The sequence below is a fragment of the Nilaparvata lugens genome, chromosome 11 (genome assembly GCF_014356525.2).
Source record: "Nilaparvata lugens isolate BPH chromosome 11, ASM1435652v1, whole genome shotgun sequence".
NCBI lineage: Eukaryota > Metazoa > Arthropoda > Insecta > Hemiptera > Delphacidae > Nilaparvata > Nilaparvata lugens.
Window position 1 is genome coordinate 27,535,002 of NC_052514.1, and position 21,762 is coordinate 27,556,763.

At 34.4% G+C, this 21,762-nt stretch overlaps 1 protein-coding gene across 1 annotated transcript in view; it reads left to right on the plus strand.

The window, feature by feature from the left end:
* The window catches only part of LOC111048298 (anaphase-promoting complex subunit 1), an 85,868-nt gene that overhangs the window by 15,042 nt on the left and 49,064 nt on the right, over positions 1 to 21,762 (plus strand). The window contains exons 7-20 of the mRNA XM_039437270.1: positions 1,307 to 1,413; positions 1,936 to 2,040; positions 3,175 to 3,414; positions 4,958 to 5,150; positions 6,363 to 6,538; positions 7,695 to 7,899; positions 8,423 to 9,184; positions 10,350 to 10,525; positions 12,153 to 12,348; positions 15,244 to 15,304; positions 16,589 to 16,738; positions 17,752 to 17,867; positions 18,244 to 18,444; positions 20,897 to 21,040. Of these exons, the coding sequence (XP_039293204.1) occupies positions 1,307 to 1,413; positions 1,936 to 2,040; positions 3,175 to 3,414; positions 4,958 to 5,150; positions 6,363 to 6,538; positions 7,695 to 7,899; positions 8,423 to 9,184; positions 10,350 to 10,525; positions 12,153 to 12,348; positions 15,244 to 15,304; positions 16,589 to 16,738; positions 17,752 to 17,867; positions 18,244 to 18,444; positions 20,897 to 21,040 (2,832 nt within the window). The remainder of the gene's footprint in view (positions 1 to 1,306; positions 1,414 to 1,935; positions 2,041 to 3,174; positions 3,415 to 4,957; positions 5,151 to 6,362; positions 6,539 to 7,694; positions 7,900 to 8,422; positions 9,185 to 10,349; positions 10,526 to 12,152; positions 12,349 to 15,243; positions 15,305 to 16,588; positions 16,739 to 17,751; positions 17,868 to 18,243; positions 18,445 to 20,896; positions 21,041 to 21,762) is intronic.

Here is a 21,762-nt window from a genome sequence, read left to right on the forward strand (position 1 = left end):
GACAACTTTAATGCCTCAATGCTCGGACACGAAAAAGTAAAAGTAAGTTATATTTCTTCGCCAGGTGGCAGCATAATCGTCCCTCTATGTTATATTGTTAGTTGGAATTTGTAATATCAACATGGCGGACGTACGTTTGAGTTTTGAAGAACGTAAGCAGGTTATTAAGTGGTACTGGAAGTTTCGAGAATGTAAATGAAGTTCAAAGACAGTGGAGAAGGGAGTATGATACAGAACCACCTTCAAGATTAACAATTACACGCATACGAGACAAATTCGAAGTTCATGGAACAGTTTCCAGCACGCTCTCCAGACCTTACACCACTGGATTTCTTCTTGTGGTGCACAGTAAAAGATGAGGTGTACAAACGTAAACCACGTAACCTAGACATTCTTTGGAATGAGATTCAAGCAGTGTGTAGAGAAATCTCATTGGACGTTTTGATACGATGTACAGAATCAGTGGTGACTCGTACTCAGAATTGTATTGATGCTGCAGGTCATCAATTTGAACAGTATTAACATTTGTTATTTATGTTTCATTTACATTGGACTTTCAGCTTTCTATTTCCCTGAAATTTAACTTTGTAGAACGGTAAATAAATTTTCTATGATAGTTCAAAGTGTGTATACATTTTTTTGAAGCACCCGGTAGTTTTAAGTCTTTTTCATGTCTAATCAGGGTTCAGTGAGAAATTATCAAAACATCTCTTTGTCTTGCAAATGAAGTTGAAATGCTTGAATATTAATCTATCAAGTATAGTTACTTGCTAGTAATTGTAACATAACACAGTACTTATGAAGTATTGATACCCTATTATCAAGTGAGAAGCCTGTCCGCCGAACTAAGTTTCATTCAATTCTTCCTCAGAAACTTAATTGAACAATTATTTTATATGTATTTGGCCTCTTCAAGTAGTTCGTATAAACAGTTTCTACTCGCCTCTTGAATAAATTTGATATATTCGTTAAATTTTTTTATAAGAACTCGTTGAATCTTTGATTAGGGAAGCAACTATAATTGATTGAAGTGAAGAATCATCATCTTTTGAAACGACTTATATAAAAATTTGGGAAAACGACAGGCTGAGCGTGTTGACCCTTCCCCAATCATTCATATGATTTGTGTGTATTGTCAATGTACATAAATAAACAATACACTTTTCATATAAGATTATGGTCTATATCCAAAAATTTCTATTTGAAGTACAATTTTTCAATACAAGCTGTATGGCTTGGGCTTAGCCGTATACAAATAGAATGTTTCATTCATTTTTTAATCAAAATTTGTTATTTTCCTGTACAGGAATGTCAAATCATGTGCGGTCAAGATCCAACTAATAGTATAGCACACACATCTATGGATACCACTTTCAATCAGCGACTTATCTCTGCCATGTCCACCGTTAACAGGTATTTACTATTTCATTCATGTTACGAATGACACTGATGTAATAAAATTGGTATTTAAAATTTTAAGGCTAATAAATTATGCATTATTCAATAATAAATTAATTATTGAGCTAATCGATTGTTTCGCCCATCAATTTAAAAGAAAAAAGCTCCCTGAAAAATATATGTTCTGTACTAAATGTTTCCAATGTAGAGATTTATATTCCAAATAAATCTAAAACAAGATACTCAGTTGTAACTTCTAAATTATTACCGGTAGTCTACTGGAATGATTTGATCCTGAAAAACACAAAATCCTTCATATTATGAAGAATTATTATGATTAATTATAATGTGATGATTGAACCTTCAGTTCTAGGTGAGTTCCAAACAATGGATGCGTTTCATTTCCAAGTCCATAACTGTAAGTTTGTGAAGCATAATATTAACAAGCAAGCAGCCCATTAAGAATGTTGATACTCTCTAATATTGATTTAAAATCGATTGCAATTTTTATATTGTTCTCTGTTTACTATTTTTCAGGAATCATTATCCATCACCATTGAATGGCAATCACATGTCGATGACAGGAACTCGGATGGCTGACACGTCTTTAACTGGTCTCAATACATCAGCCAATCCATTCAAGTAAGTTGCAGTAATGATTAATTAGTTATTTTTCTCTTATACAAGTTGAGCATTGATTAATAATAATAGTATTTTCCAAAAATACAGCTATAATCTAAATCTCTGTACATGCAGTCATATTGTTGAATTATTGATATCCCTTAAGAACACTTTAAAAGCAATCAAATCATGCATTCTTCCTGAATAACATCATTTCTAAAGTTCACATCAGATCTTCTTGGAAAAATGTCATTGGATGACGTATTCGATGTAGCAGTTCAATGGCTTTTAAAAATTTAAATATTGCTTCCAAAAATGTTTCAACTTAAAGTAGTTTATTATTATTGAATTTTTATTAAAAGTAAAAAGAGACTTCCTTGAAAAATCATATTCTCTTTCCAATGACTTATGTAACGTTTATTTGTTTCTATAAATAAGGGTGCTGTGTGCTACAAAAGATTACATTACTCTTAAGGGACTTAATTAAATATGGCCGACTGCTACCGCGGACTATTAATGAAAAGCACTGACTGCCAGTTACTCTCCATCTCTACTTTCCTTGTCTGTAAGGTGCTCAAGGTTTTGTCAGATTGATAAAATTGTTTATGTGGCATTATACAGAATGTTTCCCAACTCCCTACCAATATTCTAGGGCATTGCTCCTGGATACGAAACATATCATTTTTAAACTGTCCAAAAGTCCTAAGCTACTCACACAGCCGCAATTTTGTTTTTCCACTTTCAATTTTTTTCTAAATAATGGCTGAACATAGTAAAAACAAAATGGTGTCTGTGTGAGTAACTAAGGACTTACGGACAGTTAAAATATTATATTTAGATATGTTTTATACCCAGGAACAATGCTATAGAATATTGTTCGAGAGTTTGGAAATACTATGTATAATATAATATAAATGTTAACTGAATACACCATATTTAAATAAATATTTCATTACAATTTTACAAAGTTCAAAAAATTATAGCTAGAATACAAACATATAATACAAAATGTTTTCAAACAATATAAAATCATATCTAAATGAAAAATAAAATATTCAATACATATTATTATTAAGAGACAACCTATCTTTCTAGGCAGATGTTTTTGTTTTGTCTTTAAGACGAATAAATAACTTTTTGAATTGAATTTTCAAGATACCTGAACCACACTTCCGTGCTGGGTGGCACACAGACGCCCTCGTCGACGTGCAGTTGGGGCTCGCCCCGGGGAGGCCAGAGGGGCGCCGCCGGCTCACCAGGCGGGGGCACGCCCACCTACTCGGATGCCCGCCTAGGCACCAGTCAGTCTGTGATGGACTGCGGCCAGGAGGCCAAACCCATAGTGCCCGAGCTATGTCTGCAGTTTGTGTGGGCCGAGAATCTCGGTCTGCCTTGGTGAGTTATGAAACAAATAATAATATTACAAAACAATTTTCGTTCATCATTTATTTATTTGACATAAGAAATTTTTTATTTAATTTTTTATCAATCTATTTGGAAAAATTAATACTCATTATTATTTATCAATATTGTGCGAGAGCTCGTAACTTTAGGTTATGTAGCCGTTTAGTGTAGTGTAGTGTAGAAAAGTAAAGTCAGCAATTGATTTGTTCGGTTGAATCCTCTTCAATTAGAACAAATTCGCGACGGATAATTTTTTTTAAACATAAATTGGTCAATTGTGTTTTCAACGAGGCCGTTTTTGTGCAACCGCCTTCACACGCGAGTGCGAGTGCTATTCGAGTGTTTTTGGACACTATGTTTCGATAAACGCTAATGATAGCGGAGTTTGAAGAAGAAACTGTGGATACGAAAATGAAGGAGTCATCAAATGCTGCTGATTGTTCATCAATGCCGTGTTCGCCAGATAAGTACATTAAAATTAACAAACTGAAATCAGCAGCTGAGCAGATCCTCTATAATGCTTGGAAGGAAACTGAGCTTAAATTGGAGAAATCTGAGGAAGAAAAACAGTAATCAATCAAGAGAATTGAAAATCTTGAAGCTTTGTGTTCAGGAGTTAGTGCGTCACACAAAGCTACGGAGAAAAGAGAAAAATAATCTTCATCAAAGCAGATTAAGTAAGAAACGGTTAGAAAGCATGACAAATTGAAAACTTGACGTAATAAAATTTTGAGGGCTTGAGAATGGGCCTATCACCATCCTCGGTAAATTAATAATCTATTTGCAAAATGTCAAGTTAAGGCTTTTCGGTAAACCTTTTTATTTTTATTTAAATTGGATAATCTTTTACAATATAATTGTCAAGATCATTATAAGAGTGAGAAAAAATGGCAACTGAAATTTTAAGTGGTCTAATAAGCGAGTTATGGGTTGTTGAAGTGCTAAACTCGGTTTCCTCCAGATCATAAACGGTTTCGAATTTTCCATTGGAGTTTTTTTAATACATTCAGTTTATCATTGGCTTTGTTCTATTATGCGTTTTTTGCGATTAATGCCAAAATAAACAAGTTATCGAATTTACAAAAAAAAATGTTATTTTTTTATTTATGAACGATATGGGGAATAAAATGTTTTAGTTTGAAAAGATACATTTTTTGAATTTTTAAGAGAAGTTCTAATAATATAGTCGAAACCGTTTATGATCTGAAAAGAAAACGGAGTTTAGCACTTCAACAACCCATAACTCGCTTATTAGATCACTTAAAAATTTCAGTTGCCACTTTTTCTCACTCTTATAATGATCTTAACAATTATATTGAAAAAGATTATCCAATTTAAATTATAAAAAAGTGTACCGAACAGACTTGATCAGTTCAGTAGTTCAAAGGTGATGATGCCTCATTAGCGAATTTCCTATCCCGTACAAGATGATTATTTTTTTTATTATATTATATAGATTTCACTTGAAACCTCGATAAAAATAAAGTTTTGTTGAAAGATTGTTAATAATGTGAGTGATGTGTTTGTTGTGCAGCTACCAGGACGGAGACCCGAGTCCAGCGAGCCGAGTGTTCATGGGCGTCGATCTGATTGGCCAGTCGTTCCTGTACTACGTGGTGCCGTCGCGATGTCGCCTCTTCTGTGTCAGCTGCACCAGGACCAATCGCGGCGATCTCAACCTCAGCACGCTGGCCACTCTGCCCGCCAAGGATGCTGCTTATTTGCCGGTAGGGCCTCCATTATACAGTCCTAGAAACACCTGTATAAGATGGAATGGAAGTATCTTCCTAATAATGGATGTGTCAATTTAATTCCATAGAGGATGTTACAAAAAGGACTTGAAATTTCTATCATCTGAGAGGAAATTAAGGACTCTCGAGGCATGCATATATGGGAGATCCAGCACATAGGAATTTATTGAATTTCGTATTCCACTTTAAAAAATAACTTATTTAGTACTAACAATGAAAAGTAAGTTGAAAATCAATTTTTTATAACATCATTCTAAAGTTGGACAATGGATAACAAAACACAGGGCAAAAACATGGACTGATAAAACACACATTACCGATCTGTAAGACTTTTCTTGGGGAATAAGGTTGCCAGCTAATAGAATTATTGGGATTAGTTCCTGTTATTGCCTTATTTAAGCAGCGTTTTTATGCTACTTCTCTTGAAGTAGTTTACAAAATATTGATCAATTTTCAAGTTGAACACTTGTGGAAAAGTTAATGCGTTTACTATTTTATTTCATTTCAATTGGTCGAGAATCAATTACATAACATAAAAGTTCACTAGCAAGAATCATTCCCAATACTGTTTCCATAGAAAATGTAGAATCGTTCTGGTTCGAGTTAAATACTATATCATGAGTGTTCATCAGCAACCTTTATGTCAAAGATGCAGGAGAAACAATAACCGATTAAATTGTTCTGTTGTGGAAAATATTGTTGTATGAATTCCAATAACAACTAAATATATTTAATAGAAAACATGATAAAATAATATATATCATCAGTGAATATTCCCTATTCTAGTGATAATGTTTAATATTCCTTCTATGTTTGATTTCGAAACATCTTAATTTGAAAATATGCCTTGTGAAAATATTTTTGGATTTTGTGAAGTGAAGATCTACAAAACAGCCTACATCGGACTATGGGAGAGGAATAGCACAAGGTTACCTTATTTTTCCTCTCCTTATCATTTCAATGATTTACTTATTGTTTCTAAAAATAAATAAATAACAAATATAATAATGTTTCCCACTACAGGACCATTTAATAGGTTTTTTGTCTCCTGCAAAATTATGTTTTCTGATATACAATGTTGCTGACCAACACTAATGACATTTCATGTTGTAGAGTTTTTATAAGAAACTTGAATTTTAAAAGCTATGAAAGTACTAAGGACCTTTCTCCGTGGCTCTAATTTTTCAGGCTCTACAGATGATAGCAGTTTTGGAACCTGCTGGCGGTGTAGTTCTCTATACGGGAACTGCGCTGATTGGCAAACTGCATGTAGCAGGAATTAGCACAGCTCTAGCCAGCCCCTCCTACCTCTCTTCATCCTCCATCATGATTGCGCAGTTGCAGAACAGTGTTTCCAATCAAAGGTAAATCAAACAAAGCAAATCAAACAGAGGTCTTCAAATTAGAGGGAGTTACAAGTCGAAGTGTACTTCAAATAAAACGTAAATCAAATAAAATCAAATGAAGGTCTTCAAATTTAATGTCAATTGAAAAGTAAACTAATCAAACCAAATTAAGGTTTTCGCATTAAAGGGTGTTACAAATCAAAGTGTGCTACAAGTCAAAGGTAAATCAAATTGAGTAATAAATGAACAAATCAAAAGAAAAGAGAGTCTTTGAATTAGAGATAACATTATGTTGAATAAGAAAAATATTGATTTCTCCCTCAAATTACAGGTAAATTATTATGTTGAATAAAGAAGATAATTTCATAGGTTTTGAAACATGTTTGTAACCTTTTATTAATTTAATGATATTCTATGACAATATTCTGCCTGTGTTTCATTATGGATAAATATCACTCTATCTCACCAAAAACAGTATCCGAAGGAAAATAAGGAATTGTGAATCACTATCAACTTCTTGACATTTCCTGATTTGTTATGGAAAATTGAAGGAATACCAAATCAATGAATGATAAAAAACTTATTATTTTCATTGCTTTGGTAAGCCATACATCGTTTAAGCTACTAAAGTTATAAATTGTATAAAATAATTACTTATACCATAGAGAAAACATAGATAATTATCGTTTTCTCATGAGATAAGAAACGTGCCATATTTGACTGTCACTTCAAGGTTCAAGCCAATCGTCCACGTACTTCTTCCAATTCAAACTATGAGAGTATAGAGTCTCGCCGTTTAAACACATACATCCGGTTGCACAAAAGTCTGTTAACTTTTAATTCCGATTAAATGCCACGAGAACTAATCAGAAAAGCTTCCTTCTCAGGAAAACCTTCTCTTATTAATTGGTTCTCGTTGAATTTAATCATAATTAAAATTTAACAAGCTGTTGTGCGACTGAGCTATATACTTTTGAAGTTCAACACCAACAGATAGCGCAGTTCAACGCTAGCGGCAATTTGAAAATTCTGGCACCACTTCTTGAAATGCCGAAATACTTTTTATTTCTCCATTATTCTATGGCCAAATTCAGTACGCAAGTAAATGTTAATTAGTATCTTGTAATTATATATTAATTATAATCCGAATTCAATCTCGATGTTTTTTTTCCAGGCGATCATCGAGTTTTATCTCATCGACTTTGGTTGGTGAAGGAGCATTCGATGAGAAAGTGCACCTGTTGTCGCCTGTAGCAGGCAGAAGTGCGAATAATGTCGAGTTCGCAACACCCAGCCACCAAGTGCATTCAACACCGAAGGACGCTCACATCAGCTCCCTCAGAGACCCCGTCGCTAACAGGGTTACCTTGGTATGTTCGCTTTTTCCAAAACCTGATACAATTTTCATTAACATTTTAAAGTTAGATATTATTAACATTTGAAATTTTTCTCAATTGATAATATTAGTTAATTAATAAAAAATAATTCCATAGTACCCTTTTGTTTTAAAAACTTTTTTGTTTCTTTTTTACAAAAGGGTACTTTGGAATTATTTTTCATCAATTAACAAATCAAGTAGCCCTATTGAAATACTTTATTTGATAATTTTAGATTCAAATGTGTATATTAACGTATTATAATAACAACAATATTTGAAACTGTTCTCAATTGATCAATTTATATGTCAACATCGTAACGTATGATAATATTAACGGAACTCTATTTCCTCATAAGAAATGCCACAAAGTATCCTGGGTATCTCCAGACCATCTCACTGAAAATCAGATTGACCACTTTGCTGTTAGTAGAAAATTCAGGAGGTGTCTCACTGATGTACGAAATAAGAGAGGGGCAGATGCAAATAGTGATCATCATTTAATGGTAGCTACGTTTGCTATGAAGATAATGGCTGCAGGGAGGAAATTTGTGAGTCCCAGAATGCGATTTGATGAAGCAAAGCTGAGGAATGAGCATGTGAAAACCCAGTTTGCTCTTGAAGTCAAAAACCGCTTTGATGTTTTGATGCAGGAGAATGATGAGAGAAGTGTTGACAGTCTATGGATGAATGTTGGAGAAGCTTACCTAGAAACAAGCAAATCTGTTCTAGGTAAGAGAGATCACCAGAAGAAGGACTGGATGTCTGAACAAACATGGGATCTTATACAGCTCAGAAAAGTTAAGAAAGCCAACATCAATACGAGCAAAACTAGGTTGCAGAAAAAACAGGCCCAGGATGAGTACTCAAGAACAGAGAAGGAGATGAAAAAGTGTGTCAGAAGGGATCACCGAAAGTATGTAGATGATATGGCAGCTAGGGCAGAGCAAGCAGCAAGGATAGGTGACAGTAAAGAGTTGTACAGAATCACAAGAGCTTTATCCAAGAGATCCTATCGAAATGATGGCCCAGTAAAGAGTAAGGAAGGGCAATTGCTGACTAGTAAGGATGAGCAACTTGAAAGATGGAGAGAACACTTCATGGAAATCTTCAATAGGCAAAATGAGATAGAGGATCATGAAGAAATAGAGCACAGAGATGGGCCAGTGGTCACAGACATAGAATGGGAAGTGCCAACAAAAGATGAGGTGAAGAAGGCTATAAGTGAGATGAAAAATGGAAAAGCTCCTGGCTCAGACAATATCTCACCAGATGTTTTAAAAGTTGATGTAGAGACGAGTGCTGATATCTTGTATCCCCTAATCACCAAAATTTGGGAAGAAGAGAGAGTTCCTGCAGAATGGAGGACAGGTACTATAATGAAGATACCCAAGAAAGGTTGCTCTACAGATTGTGTAAACTGGAGAGGGGTAACACTGCTCTCAGTGCCTAGTAAAGTGCTAGCAAGAGTAATCCTAAACAGGATAAAGGATTCTGTTGAAAGGAAAATACGGAGAGAACAAGCTGGTTTTAGGAAGCACCGTAGCTGTGTAGATTTAATAAACACACTGAGGATAATTTTAGAGCAAAGTGTTGAATGGCAGAGCACTGTTTACCTGGCTTTCATCGATTTCGAAAGAGCTTTTGACTCAGTTAACAGAAGAGTGATGTGGAGTACACTGATTAATTATGGCATCCCACAGAAGATGGTGAGCATTCTGAGAAATATGTATGAGGATTGTGAGTGCCGTGTCCTCCATGCAGGAAGTTTGAGTGAACCCCTACCTGTCACTTCTGGAGTCCGTCAAGGCTGTGTGTTGTCTCCCACGTTATTCTTGCTGGTTTTGGACAGTGTGATGAGAAGAGCTGGTGGAGGTAGGAGAAGAGAAACCTTGGGGCCTAAGAGGGCGGCTAGAGGATCTGGACTTTGCTGATGATATATGTCTACTGGCACAGCGCTTTACTGACATGCAAGAAAAGCTGAGAAATATTTCAAATGAGGCAATAAAGGCCGGCTTGCAGATAAATGCTAGAAAGACAAAGGAAATGAGAGTAAATGCAAGAACAGACATGCCTTTGAAAATGGGCGACTCCAATATCGAGCTGTTTAGAGTCCTTTTTATACTTGGGTAGTATGGTCACTGTAGAAGGAGGAGCTACAAAACAGCCTACATCGGACTATGCGAGAGGAATAGCATAAGGTTACCTTATTTTTCCTCTCCTTATCATTTCAATGATTTACTTATTGTTTGTAAAATAAATAAATAATAAATATAATAATGTTTCCAGGACCATTAAATAGGTTTTTGTCTCCTGCAAAATTATGTTTTCTGATATACAATGTCGCTGACCAACACTAATGACATTTCATGTTGTAAAGTTTTTTATAAGAAACTTGAATTTTAAAAGCGATGTAAGTACTAAGGACCTTTCTCCGTGGCTCTAATTTTTCAGGCTCTACAGATGATAGCAGTTCTGGAACCTGCTGGCGGAGTAGTTCTCTATACGGGAACTGCGCTGATTGGCAAACTGCATGTAGCAGGAATTAGCACAGCTCTAGCCAGTCCCTCCTACCTCTCTTCATCCTCCATCATGATTGCGCAGTTGCAGAACAGTGTTTCCAATCAAAGGTAACCCAAATAAATGATCGATGATCAATCAAACAAAGTAAATCAAATTAAGGTCTTCACATAGAGGATGTTACAAATCAAAGTGTGATTTAAATCAAAGCAAATCAAATGAAGGTCTTCAAATTAAATGTGAATCAATAAATAAACGAATAAAAAACAAATCAAGGTTTTCTCGTCAAAGAGCGTTACAAATCAAAGTGTGCGCGAATCAAAGTTTGTCACAAACCGAAGGTAAATCATATTGAGAAAATCAATAAACGAACAAATCAAAAGAAATTAGGGTCTTCAATTAGAGGTAAATTATTATGTTGAATGATTAATCTAAGGTATTGTCAAACACTATCAACTGGTTTACAATTTTTAATTTGTTATGGAAAAATGGAGGAATTCCATACCATTCAGTGAGGAAACAATTAAATTTTTTTGGTAAGGCATACCGTTACTACAGTAAAGAATGGTATATTATATAGTGAGGTCCACTTTATAATGGCAGTGGAGAAAGATAGGAGAAAAACGTTACCGAACCTTTGTCTTGTCAATGCCTTCTGTAGACGGTAGCTGATACATGTTTATTTATGTAATATTAACTGTTCACTGTCGTTTAAAATAATCAATTATATTTTATTAAGCAAGAAATTATATTTTTCAATAATTTCATAATGAATTTTCATAAGGAAGTTGAAATATTTTGTTAATAATTTATTAATTCAACATTTTTGAAAGACGATCTGGCAACAGAGCAAAGCGAGGAGATAGCGCTATCCGCTTTGTTGAATGATAGACAAGGATAGGAATACCATTGCTAATCAAACATTGTCATTATAACGTGGAACTCACTTTAGTTACTTGTACCATAGAGAAAACATACCGTAGATACTCATAGATTTCTTATGAGACAGGAATCGTTGTGCCACATTTGTTTGTCACTTCAAGGTTCAAGCCAATCGTCCACGTAGTTCTCTTAAACTATGTGGCGCTAGAGCCTCACCGTTTAAACAGGTAGGCCCGGTTGCACAAAAGCCGGTAAAGTTTTAACCGTGATCAATTTCACGAGAACCAATCAGAGAAGGTCTTTTTGATAAGACGGCTTCTCTGATTGGTTCTCGTGGAATTAATCACAATTAAAATTTAACCGGCTTCTGTGCAACCGGCACTTAAACTTTTTAATTGCGACACCAAGAGGTCGCCAACAGTTAGCGCAGTTCAACGCTAGCGGTAATGCGAAATGTTGGCATCACTTCTTGGAATGGCGACATACTTTCTATTTCTCCTTCTGCCCCGGTCGTGTGTTGATGGGAAAGATATTATTTTATATCCTTTTCAGAGAATCGACAATTATTTGTTGAAACACATGTATGAAATTACATCACAATATCATATTATCGTTTTTCCAATTGAATTCAATCTTAACTCTCATTAATTAATTTTTCATACTCTGTAAACTTCTTTGAATAATTAGCAATACTGTCATTTAATGTAAATCAGTGTATAAGCCAGTATATATTGTAACATACATAAATATAGAGCACTAATCTAATCTGTATTCTATGGTCCGATTATGTAAATCTAAATTATTATTTTGTAAAATTCATCATAATCCGAATTCAATATCGATCATATTTTCCAGACGATCATCTAGTTTTATCTCATCGACTTTGGTTGGTGAAGGAGCATTCGATGAGAAAGTGCACCTGTTGTCGCCTGTAGCAGGCAGAAGTGCGAATAATGTCGAGTTCGCAACACCCAGCCACCAAGTGCATTCAACACCGAAGGACGCTCACATCAGCTCCCTCAGAGACCCCGTCGCTAACAGGGTTACCTTGGTATGTTCGTTATTTTCAAAACCTGATACTAACTCTTAACGTCAGATATTATTAACAATTGATAATATTAGTTAATTAATAAAAAATAATTCCATAGTAACCCTTTGTTTTAAAAACGTTTTTTTTACAAATGGGTACTTTGGAATTATTTTTCATCAATTAACAAATTAAGTAGCCCTATTGAAATACAGAGTGAGCATAAAGTCTTGCCCTGATTTTAAAAATTTATTACAGAATAACCGTTTGACATATCAATTTATGTCTGGCGCTGTTACATAGGTTAGTGTTAGTAGTTTTTTTTAATATCACTTACGTTAGTAAACTTCAACGTGTGCCCCCTTGGTAGCCCAGAGAATGTCGAAGCGGTATTCCAGTTCTCGCCAGGTGTTTTGTAACATGTGTTCTGTCACAGTACCCACAGCAGCTTGTATCCTAGCCTTCAATTCGTCGATGTCAGCAACTGGTGTGGCGAAGACTCTGTCCTTGATTTATCCCCATAAAAAAATTCAAGGGGAGATTTATTTTAGAGTCTGGAGAGCGGGGTGGCCAGGGTGTTGGACCATCCCTTCCAATCCACCGATCCGGAAATGCTTCATCTAGGAAATTACGCACTATCAAAGTCCAGTGGGGGGTGCTCCATCTTGCTGGAAAATTATCCATGGTTGATAATCTTCTAACTGTGGTGCAATGAACTGTTGCAACACGTCTAAGTAAATGTTACCACTAATGTTTTTTTCTGTGAAGAAAAACGGCCCAAAAACCTTGTTGTGCATTAGGCCGCACCAAACATTAACTTTTTCACTGTCTCGCTGTAGCTGTACAGTAGCGTGTGGATTCTCTGATCCCCATATACGGACATTATGCCTATTTACCATTCCACTGACATGAAAGGTGAATTCATCTGTAAAACATATGCGATTTAAGTAATCGTTAGCGCCATCAATCCTGTTGAGAATCTCAGTTGCGAATTCTGCACGTCTCAGCAAATCATTTGGTTGCAAGGCCTGCACGATTTGCACTTTATAAGCATGCAACCTAAGCCTTTTATGAAGAATTTTCACAACACTTGCTTGCAGTATTTGAAGTTCACTTGATGTTTGACGAGTTGATTTAGACGGACTCCGTTGAAATGATTGCCGAACACGATCAACAGTTGCTTCACTCACACTAGGCCTGCCACTTTTCTAGGAAGATCTTCAACGCTGCCTGTTTCTTTGAACCTGTCATACCATCGCTTTATTGATTCAACATCAGGAGGGCTGCGTCCATAAGAAGCCCGAAAATTACGCTGAACACTGATGGGCGATTTCGTTTCGTGAAACCAAAGCACACATTGTGCTTTTTCCTGCTTCGACGCCATTTTGACCGCAACTAACGTGAACTAGCAGACAGCGTCATTGTTTAGGACCACTAGCGCCATCTATTGATCAAAAAAACCACGAACACTAACCTATGTAACAGCGCCAGATTTTAGTTATTATGTCAAACGGTTATTCTGTAATATTTTTTTAAAATCAGGGCAAGACTTTATGCTCACTCTGTACTTTATTTGATAATTATTTTAGATTCAAATTTGTATATTAACGTATTATAATAACAACAACATTTGAAACTGTTCTCAATTGATCAATTCAGATGTCAATTTATATGTCAACATCGTAACGTATGATAATATTAACACAATGATGAACCCAGGTTCGTAATTTAGACGAAATATTCCGGAAGACCGTATCCTCAAAAGACTTATCTTTTGAGATGACTTTGAGGAAGCTGAATTCGGTAACTTTGATATGCGATTTCGGGAGCTTCTCGAAGAGCAGCTCCACTGAGCCTTCTCCATAGAGTTCTGCTCACTCGAGGATAGGTGCGAAAGATTACGAATTCAAAAAATGTTTAATTGTGCGTCCTGAACGCCTATGAAAATAAACTCTATACGAAGATGGTACATTCTCACTAAACAAAATTTGAAACTGTTCTCAATTGATCATCTCATGGCATTTAGTCCAGTCAATATAGACATAAAAAAGGGGGAATGTGTGCTTGCAATTTATATTGTAGTTATGATTTTTCAATATTTTATTTGGATACATGAGAGAAGTCCAGAACCAATTTTTTCATGCAAAATTTCCTTGTGCTAGATACATAGTGGCCCAAAAACCTAGTATTTTCGGTTGATTTCCCAGTTTTCAGCTATTACTACCAAATCCAGTAATCGGAAAGAAAAATTTACTTTCGCCTTTTTTCAGATTATAAAATCCTGAATAAAATGAGATCATAAGGAACTCTCTATCTCCAATGAGTACTGAGCTATGATTTTTCAAAAATAAGTAAAATTTGAAGAAAAATCAAATCTGATTAATTTTAGTTTTTGATCAACAATATCTTCCGATTGTTACCATTTAGATGAATAATTCAAAATCCCTATGGGCGTATTCCAATGTATATAGTGACTGGACGAATAATGATTTGTCAGTTCTAAATTAGTTTGTGCAATGTGCCGCTAAGCGGTCAGAGGCCGTCCCTTTAAGGTGGAATTCCAAAGTGACGACTGAAACGACTCTAGCCGCTGTAACAATGGCTGTATTCGTTACAGCCGTAATCACTGTAGTGTCCCCTTTTTTGTGGGGTAAAAGGTTACTAAATATATCCATAGGGAAAAAATAGCATAAGCCAAAAAATAATGGTAGCCTATATCATTATCATTATAGAAAATATTTTTTATAAAGTCTAGAAGCATGATATATCATGAATCTTGTTTTATTTTACTTGGATTTTTTTTGTATTCAATAGGAATAAGATGCTAATTTTGTTGATATGTTGAGCTGATAACACTTAATTCAATGAATATTACTGTTGAAATTGTAATTTAATTTTAAATATTGTATTTTTGTGCAGGAATTCCTCAACGGCACAATGTTTCGAGTAACGCTACCCAACATATGCTCTTCACCCTTAGGTAACCACTCTTCATTCAATTATTTTATTCAACATTTATTTATTAAAGTAACTATTCATTTGTTAGATTAATTGATACATCATAATCTTGTTGAAATATCAACACAGAAATTGTTAAGAAATTCTGGCGAGTGAGATGGCCTAATAGGTCAATTAGCTAAGCAATTTATTTTAAAATAAACTTTTAGAATAATTTGGTTTTTGACTGATTTATGTTGAGCTCCAGCAGTAACGTTTTTGAATAAATTTACACCGCTTATAGTATTGTTAATAAATATTGTGGGCTCTGATCATTATAATATTAATTCTCACTTAATTATTATGAGCTTCAATTACACCTGACTCAGAAAGCGTTGGTGATTTTCCTTTAAAAAGAACATATTATAACAAAAAAATCATTCAAATATTACAGATTCTATTTTATTTGTCTCTCCGTCTGTGGAATTGTCAATCACAGAGAAATTGACCAGATAAATCCATAGATGTGCAGATGGGTTGTCATTTCTCTATATCTTATTGAATTTAAATTCAAATGAAAATTGATATTTACTTGCAAAAGGAAATTAATTACAAATTTTTTTTTATTTCAATTTTTTGTTCTGCAGATTAATTCTCCGACAAAGTTGTGTAATTTATATATTTTGTATTTATTTATCAATATTATCATAATTATAGACAGAAATTGCACAATATGTACAATAAAAACACTTACAAACTTACATTTTAAATGGGGAATATTTCGGTGGGCCGTGCCACCATCTCAGGCAGAATCGATGTATTTAATATTTCAATCAAGTAGTCTTTTTTCATTAGGGCTACTCTTTAATATAAATAAAAATAAAATAATAATTTGATAATAGCATCATAGCCGAAACATGTTTTTAGTAATTTTTAAAATGGGTAGGCCTACTTATATCTTTATTTTTATTCATATTCAATCAAGTATTTCGATAGGACTACTTGAATATTTAATTATAGAGAATCACTAGTACACTTATTATATTCTATATCAAAGTCGTCTAGTTTCGGCGTTAATGACATTTTCAAGTGTCCTTACATCTTGAATGCCGTTGATAATGGCATTATTGCCGAAACTAGTCGTGTCTGATATAAAATATAATAAGAGTACTAGTGATTCTCTTTAATTAAATAATCAAGTATTTTATTCATCTTCACAAATAGATCAACTCAGATTTACCTTAAGAATTCTTGAGTCTATCATTCCATGTACGAGTAATTTTGTTAAAAGTATGTAGTACATGATAAAAGTGGATTATTTTTGAAGTTTGCAGATGTTTGGAAGTGTTGAAATCGGTACTGCCGCGAGATCTATCCCTGCAGGTGATAGTGAAATGGTGCGGCGCGCGCAATGCTCCAGGAACGCAAGATTTCACACCTACACAAGAATGGCAGCTGTTCGAAACACATCTTTTAGGTGAGAGTTGTATGATAGAAATATTAAAATAAAATTGAAAATCTTTCGTAAAAATCAAGTCACACCAAGCAAACCTTGAGAAAGTTACTTAATAAGGAACCATGCACATAAATGTAATGTAAATTTATAATTTTTTATATGGATAAATTACTTTTCAAATGAGTTAACTTGTACTCTCTAACACTTATCTTTTCATGTTACGGCTTTCGGCTGATACTATTATACATTTTGAAATACGAGGTTATGTTACTTGATTAGTAACTTACTAAGAGGCTTATCTTGTATACAGTTACCGAGAACTCAGTACTGGTCGGTACTCGTTCTATTTGACCGCGATGATCTAATATAGAATTTGCGATAGAGATGCGAACGTATCATTTCAAAAGTAACCGAATAAGTTGTCATGGAACAACCAAGACAACGTGGGCCTGAGACCAAACGGTCAAATGCTTGTTCTGAGCAAAGATTACTTTCTGCAAATACCTAGTTTATCAGCTTTGTGCATTTATCACCAAACTGACGGCGATTTTATTGCAAAATTATTGATCTGACTTGTCTTATATTCCATAACTGGAGTCCTTAGGACGTAATCTTGAAAAATAATAATAATACGAATGATTGCTTATCAATAAATTTATCAATCAAAAAATAAATAGAAATGCCACCTATTCGTGTTTTTCCCAGGAATAATAATAATTTACAATGCAAATGACACTAATGCAATAACATTATAGAAGATAAAATAATAAGGTAGTCCTTGTTATAATAAATAAACAATCGCCTCAGCTTTGTTTAACGTCTTCTTACATTGAACTTATCAGTCTAATTTAATCTGTTGAAATTGTGGACAATACAATCGTTCTAGCCTTCAGTCTCTGGTGATCCTTAAATATTATAATTAGTGACAATTTAGAAGGTTTCTTCCTGTATATAATTATTGATTTCCATCTGTTCCTTTCTTTAGTATTTCCTTGTAAAATCAATTTTAATTGGTATTGACTTGTACTTTTTAGGTTTACTCGGATACAACGTAGAGAAGCTGCCATCAATGCAGTTGAACACGACAATCCCCGAAGCTCCTTCACAAATTCTAAGGAAGAAAAGAGCGTCCTATTGTGGATCTGACGATGTGAGTTATTAACAACCATATGTTATCAGGTATTATTATTTATTTGTAAACTATGTTTATTGAGTGAAAGTATTCTAACCTGATATTAAAAATATTCATAATCCAAGAAAGAAAATATGACAGTGAACAAATTAAAAATTTCTATTATCCTTTGATGATTGATGTTTGATTATGCTTTTATGATTGAAAATTGAAATTAACAAAACTAATAAATTTAAAATAAACCTACCGTATATTAAATGTATATTTCAAATGATTAAATTCTAAGTTTGAGACACTTTTCTGCCAAATTAGCAGAAAATGTTTGTAATTTAAAAGTCCTTTCGTTCTAATTAACTATAAATTATTTAGTAATTTGTGTAACTTTTTATGAAAGGATTGGGATTATTTGCTGAGTTCGCAACATCATGCAAAAACGAGTCATGGACTTCGGTCACTCCTTGCCTTGGATCAGCCTTTTACCCTGAAATCAAATGAGGACAAAGCTGCCAATGATGTTGAACCATCTCTAGACACGTCGGCCATCCTATTCCGGTCCATGCATTTGATTCTCTTCTCGCTTCATCTACTCTATGAGGTACGGTACACATGTTCATTTTTTTCAAATACGTCTGTATTGTAAGATTCACGGTATAAAATTAGTAGAAGAGATAGGATGGCATAGTTGCCAAGTTTTTCCACCGCCTTCTATAGTATTTATGCTATATAGCTTCTATGCAGCTATAGATATGCTTCAGATATGCTAAAGCTTCTATAGTGAGGTCCACGTTATAATGGCAGTGTTTCATTGGCTATGGTGTTGCTATCCTTGTCTGTCATTCGACAAATCAGATTGCGCATTCTCTCTATAGCTCCGCAACGTTGCCAAATTCGTTTTTAACATTGTAGAAATATAACTTATTAAGGCAGAAAATCGGCAACGCTGTTCGCACATTTTTATCTACTGCCATTATAACGTGGACCTCACTATATAGTAGCTGTGATTCAATTTATCCAGGTAAATCTGATTTGATAGTCTAATAATTACTTTTGAACAACTAAATTACGACATAGCAGTCAGGTATTTTTAAATAAAAGCTATTAGCTTCTACTCACATTTGTGGAGCGCTTTCGGACACTAGGCCCTTCATCAACACTCTGAGTAGCTTTTATAGAAATAGCGATTAATAGAATAATAGAGAGTAATAGCTATTATTTATAAATAACTGACTGCTATGTCGTAATTTAGTTGTTCAAAAGTGATTATTAACAAGCAGTTCGTAATGGAAATAAACATTGAAGAGTCTATTAATTGTTGATTCTCGTTGATTATAATCAATTCTTTCCCCCAAATATATTTTATTAATCTAGTAGAAATTTTTCCATGATTTAATAATAAATTTCCATAATTGAGATGAAATTAATAATATATTCGTAGTTCATCACATAGTCTACAAACAAGTTGGCAATAGTGCGGAGTTGTCCCACGACAAGGACAGCAAACCAATCTTAATCAGATGCTAACTTTATGGCCGGTTGCAGACGAACCATTATCGCATGTGGGATGTGGGAGCTACTATCTTCCTTCTGTGGTACCACAAACGCAGCGCATATGGAATGCATTGGCAGGCATGGCAGTGGCACTGATACTTCCACATGGCGTTGCGCGCTGTGTTAGCGATTATTTCCCTTGCGATTGTGGTACCACTGATTTGATCACCACGCGGTACCACTTCTGTACCACAATCGCACTAATGAGCGTTTTCTCGAATGTAGTGTAAAAGTCTCTCTGCGTTATTCGTATTGTTTTGTGGTATGTCGATCCCACATCCCACATGCGATAGTGGTTCGTCTGCTACCGGCCTATAACCTGAATCTTACTATAGAAGGTACAGTCGAACCTCTGTATAACGAAGTCGCTGTAGAGAGGTATTCGTTATTGAGAGGTTCTGTCAAGAAAACTGCCACGATCCTATGGATCTTATAATATCGTTTCACGGCGGTAAATGAATGAATATGTGTGACAAAAGCAATAATGGGAAAGCCCAGTCGTTCACCTGCCTGGTCTACAATAATGACAAGTTCTTGGAATTCAATTCCCGACTTGTGTTTCACCCTCTTTTGACTGTCTACTACCCTATCTTCTTCCTACCTGAATTGCCATAATTTTTAGTCTATTGACCTTTCTACTGAAACTAAACAATTTCTTGAAAATGACCGTCTGCTTCCTATACACACTACATTTTGTATGTTGAAGTCAAGAGAAAACTTTGTTGTTGAGAGGTCCGAAATTCGTTAAATAGAGGTAAATAAGCAGCCAACACTCTAAAATGTCATGGGACCAGGTAAAAATTCATTGTGTAGAGGATTTCGTTAAGTGGAGGTTCGTTATAGAGAGGTTCGACTGTATTTCAAAAACTCCGTAATTCTTCTAATTTATTATTTTTGTTTTTTTTATTATTTAATTATTGAGTTCTGGCATATCTAACTGTTAATAAACATGATGAACTTTCGATCCCGGCTGATGAGTCGTAAGGCTTGTTGACAGATGATATATTTATCAGGTGATGTGGAATCTGGATTCCTTATTCATATAATTTCTGTAAACTGACAGTGACAGAATATATACATGTCAATCGTTATGTTGTATTTTGTAATTTATCAATTGTAATTGTTATATTTATCTATCCTACACCAAATTATGGATTTTGGTCATGTGCTTCTCACCTCCAATTATCATGAATATCTGCGTCAATACTACTATTTTATTATTTATATTCTATTTTACAAAAAAACACACAGATCGGGAGAGGAAAATTAAGGATACCTTGTAATATTACTCTACAGTACTATAAATAATCATTGCCAGTACTTGGAAAAATTGAAACCATCTTGTTTAAATTATAAACTATCACTATAAATAATTATCACTTTTCTTTTGGAAAAATGACTTGTTATCAAATCATCTCTGCTTGTTTATTCTATTCCATCTTTTGATACTGAAGGGGTTATCTTTGAGAATAGCTTTCATGAAATTGTTGCAATTTCAGGACCTGAAATTGAACTTGCTGCTATCAGAGTCCTTGCCTATGCTGGCGAGACTTCTTCATCAATTAGCTGCTGACTTGAGAATGAATGCTTACATTGAGCATTATTGGAGAGATTTCCCCACAACATGTCCACTAAAAAATATTGTAAGTACTGCAGCAGATATTGAAAAACAATAATAGAACTGGTTTCATAATAAATTTTAATTTTTTCAACTATTTTTTGCTTATTTTTTTCTATTTTACTTTTTGTTCATTTTTTCTTGTTTTGAATGTCTTTTTGCTTTGGTTTAAAGAACATTTTTGAATAGAAATTTATGATTTGTAGAAATACGAATATGATAGTTTCTACTACTAAGATGAACGGCTAGTTGCTCGAAAATACAATTTGATTCAACCTCTGTAAAAAGGCGTCATTCGTTTGTTGGTTCTCCTGTCATAGGTATTAGTTCCGTTAAATGACATCAATATTTACGGCTGTATTTTTGTGCAATATCTAACAATATTTTTAAAGTTTCAATTATTTCAAATAAATCATGATAAAATAATGTAAAAAATTTGTCCGATATTATAACTTTCGTATTCCGATCTTGTTTTGCATTATCTCTGCCTTAAACTTTATGTGCCGGTTGCACAAAAGCCGGTTAAATTTTAACCGTGATTAATTCCATGAGAACCAATCAGAGAAGCAGTCTTTTCAAAAACGCCTTCTCTGATTGGTTCTCGTAAACTTGATCACGGTTAAAATTTAACCGGCTTTTGTGCAACCGGGCCTATGTTATCTAATAGTTTTGAACTAGAAACCTCATATCTGTTTAATTTTCTTGTATGCTCCAATAAATATTCGAAACATATTGCTAATTTGGTAC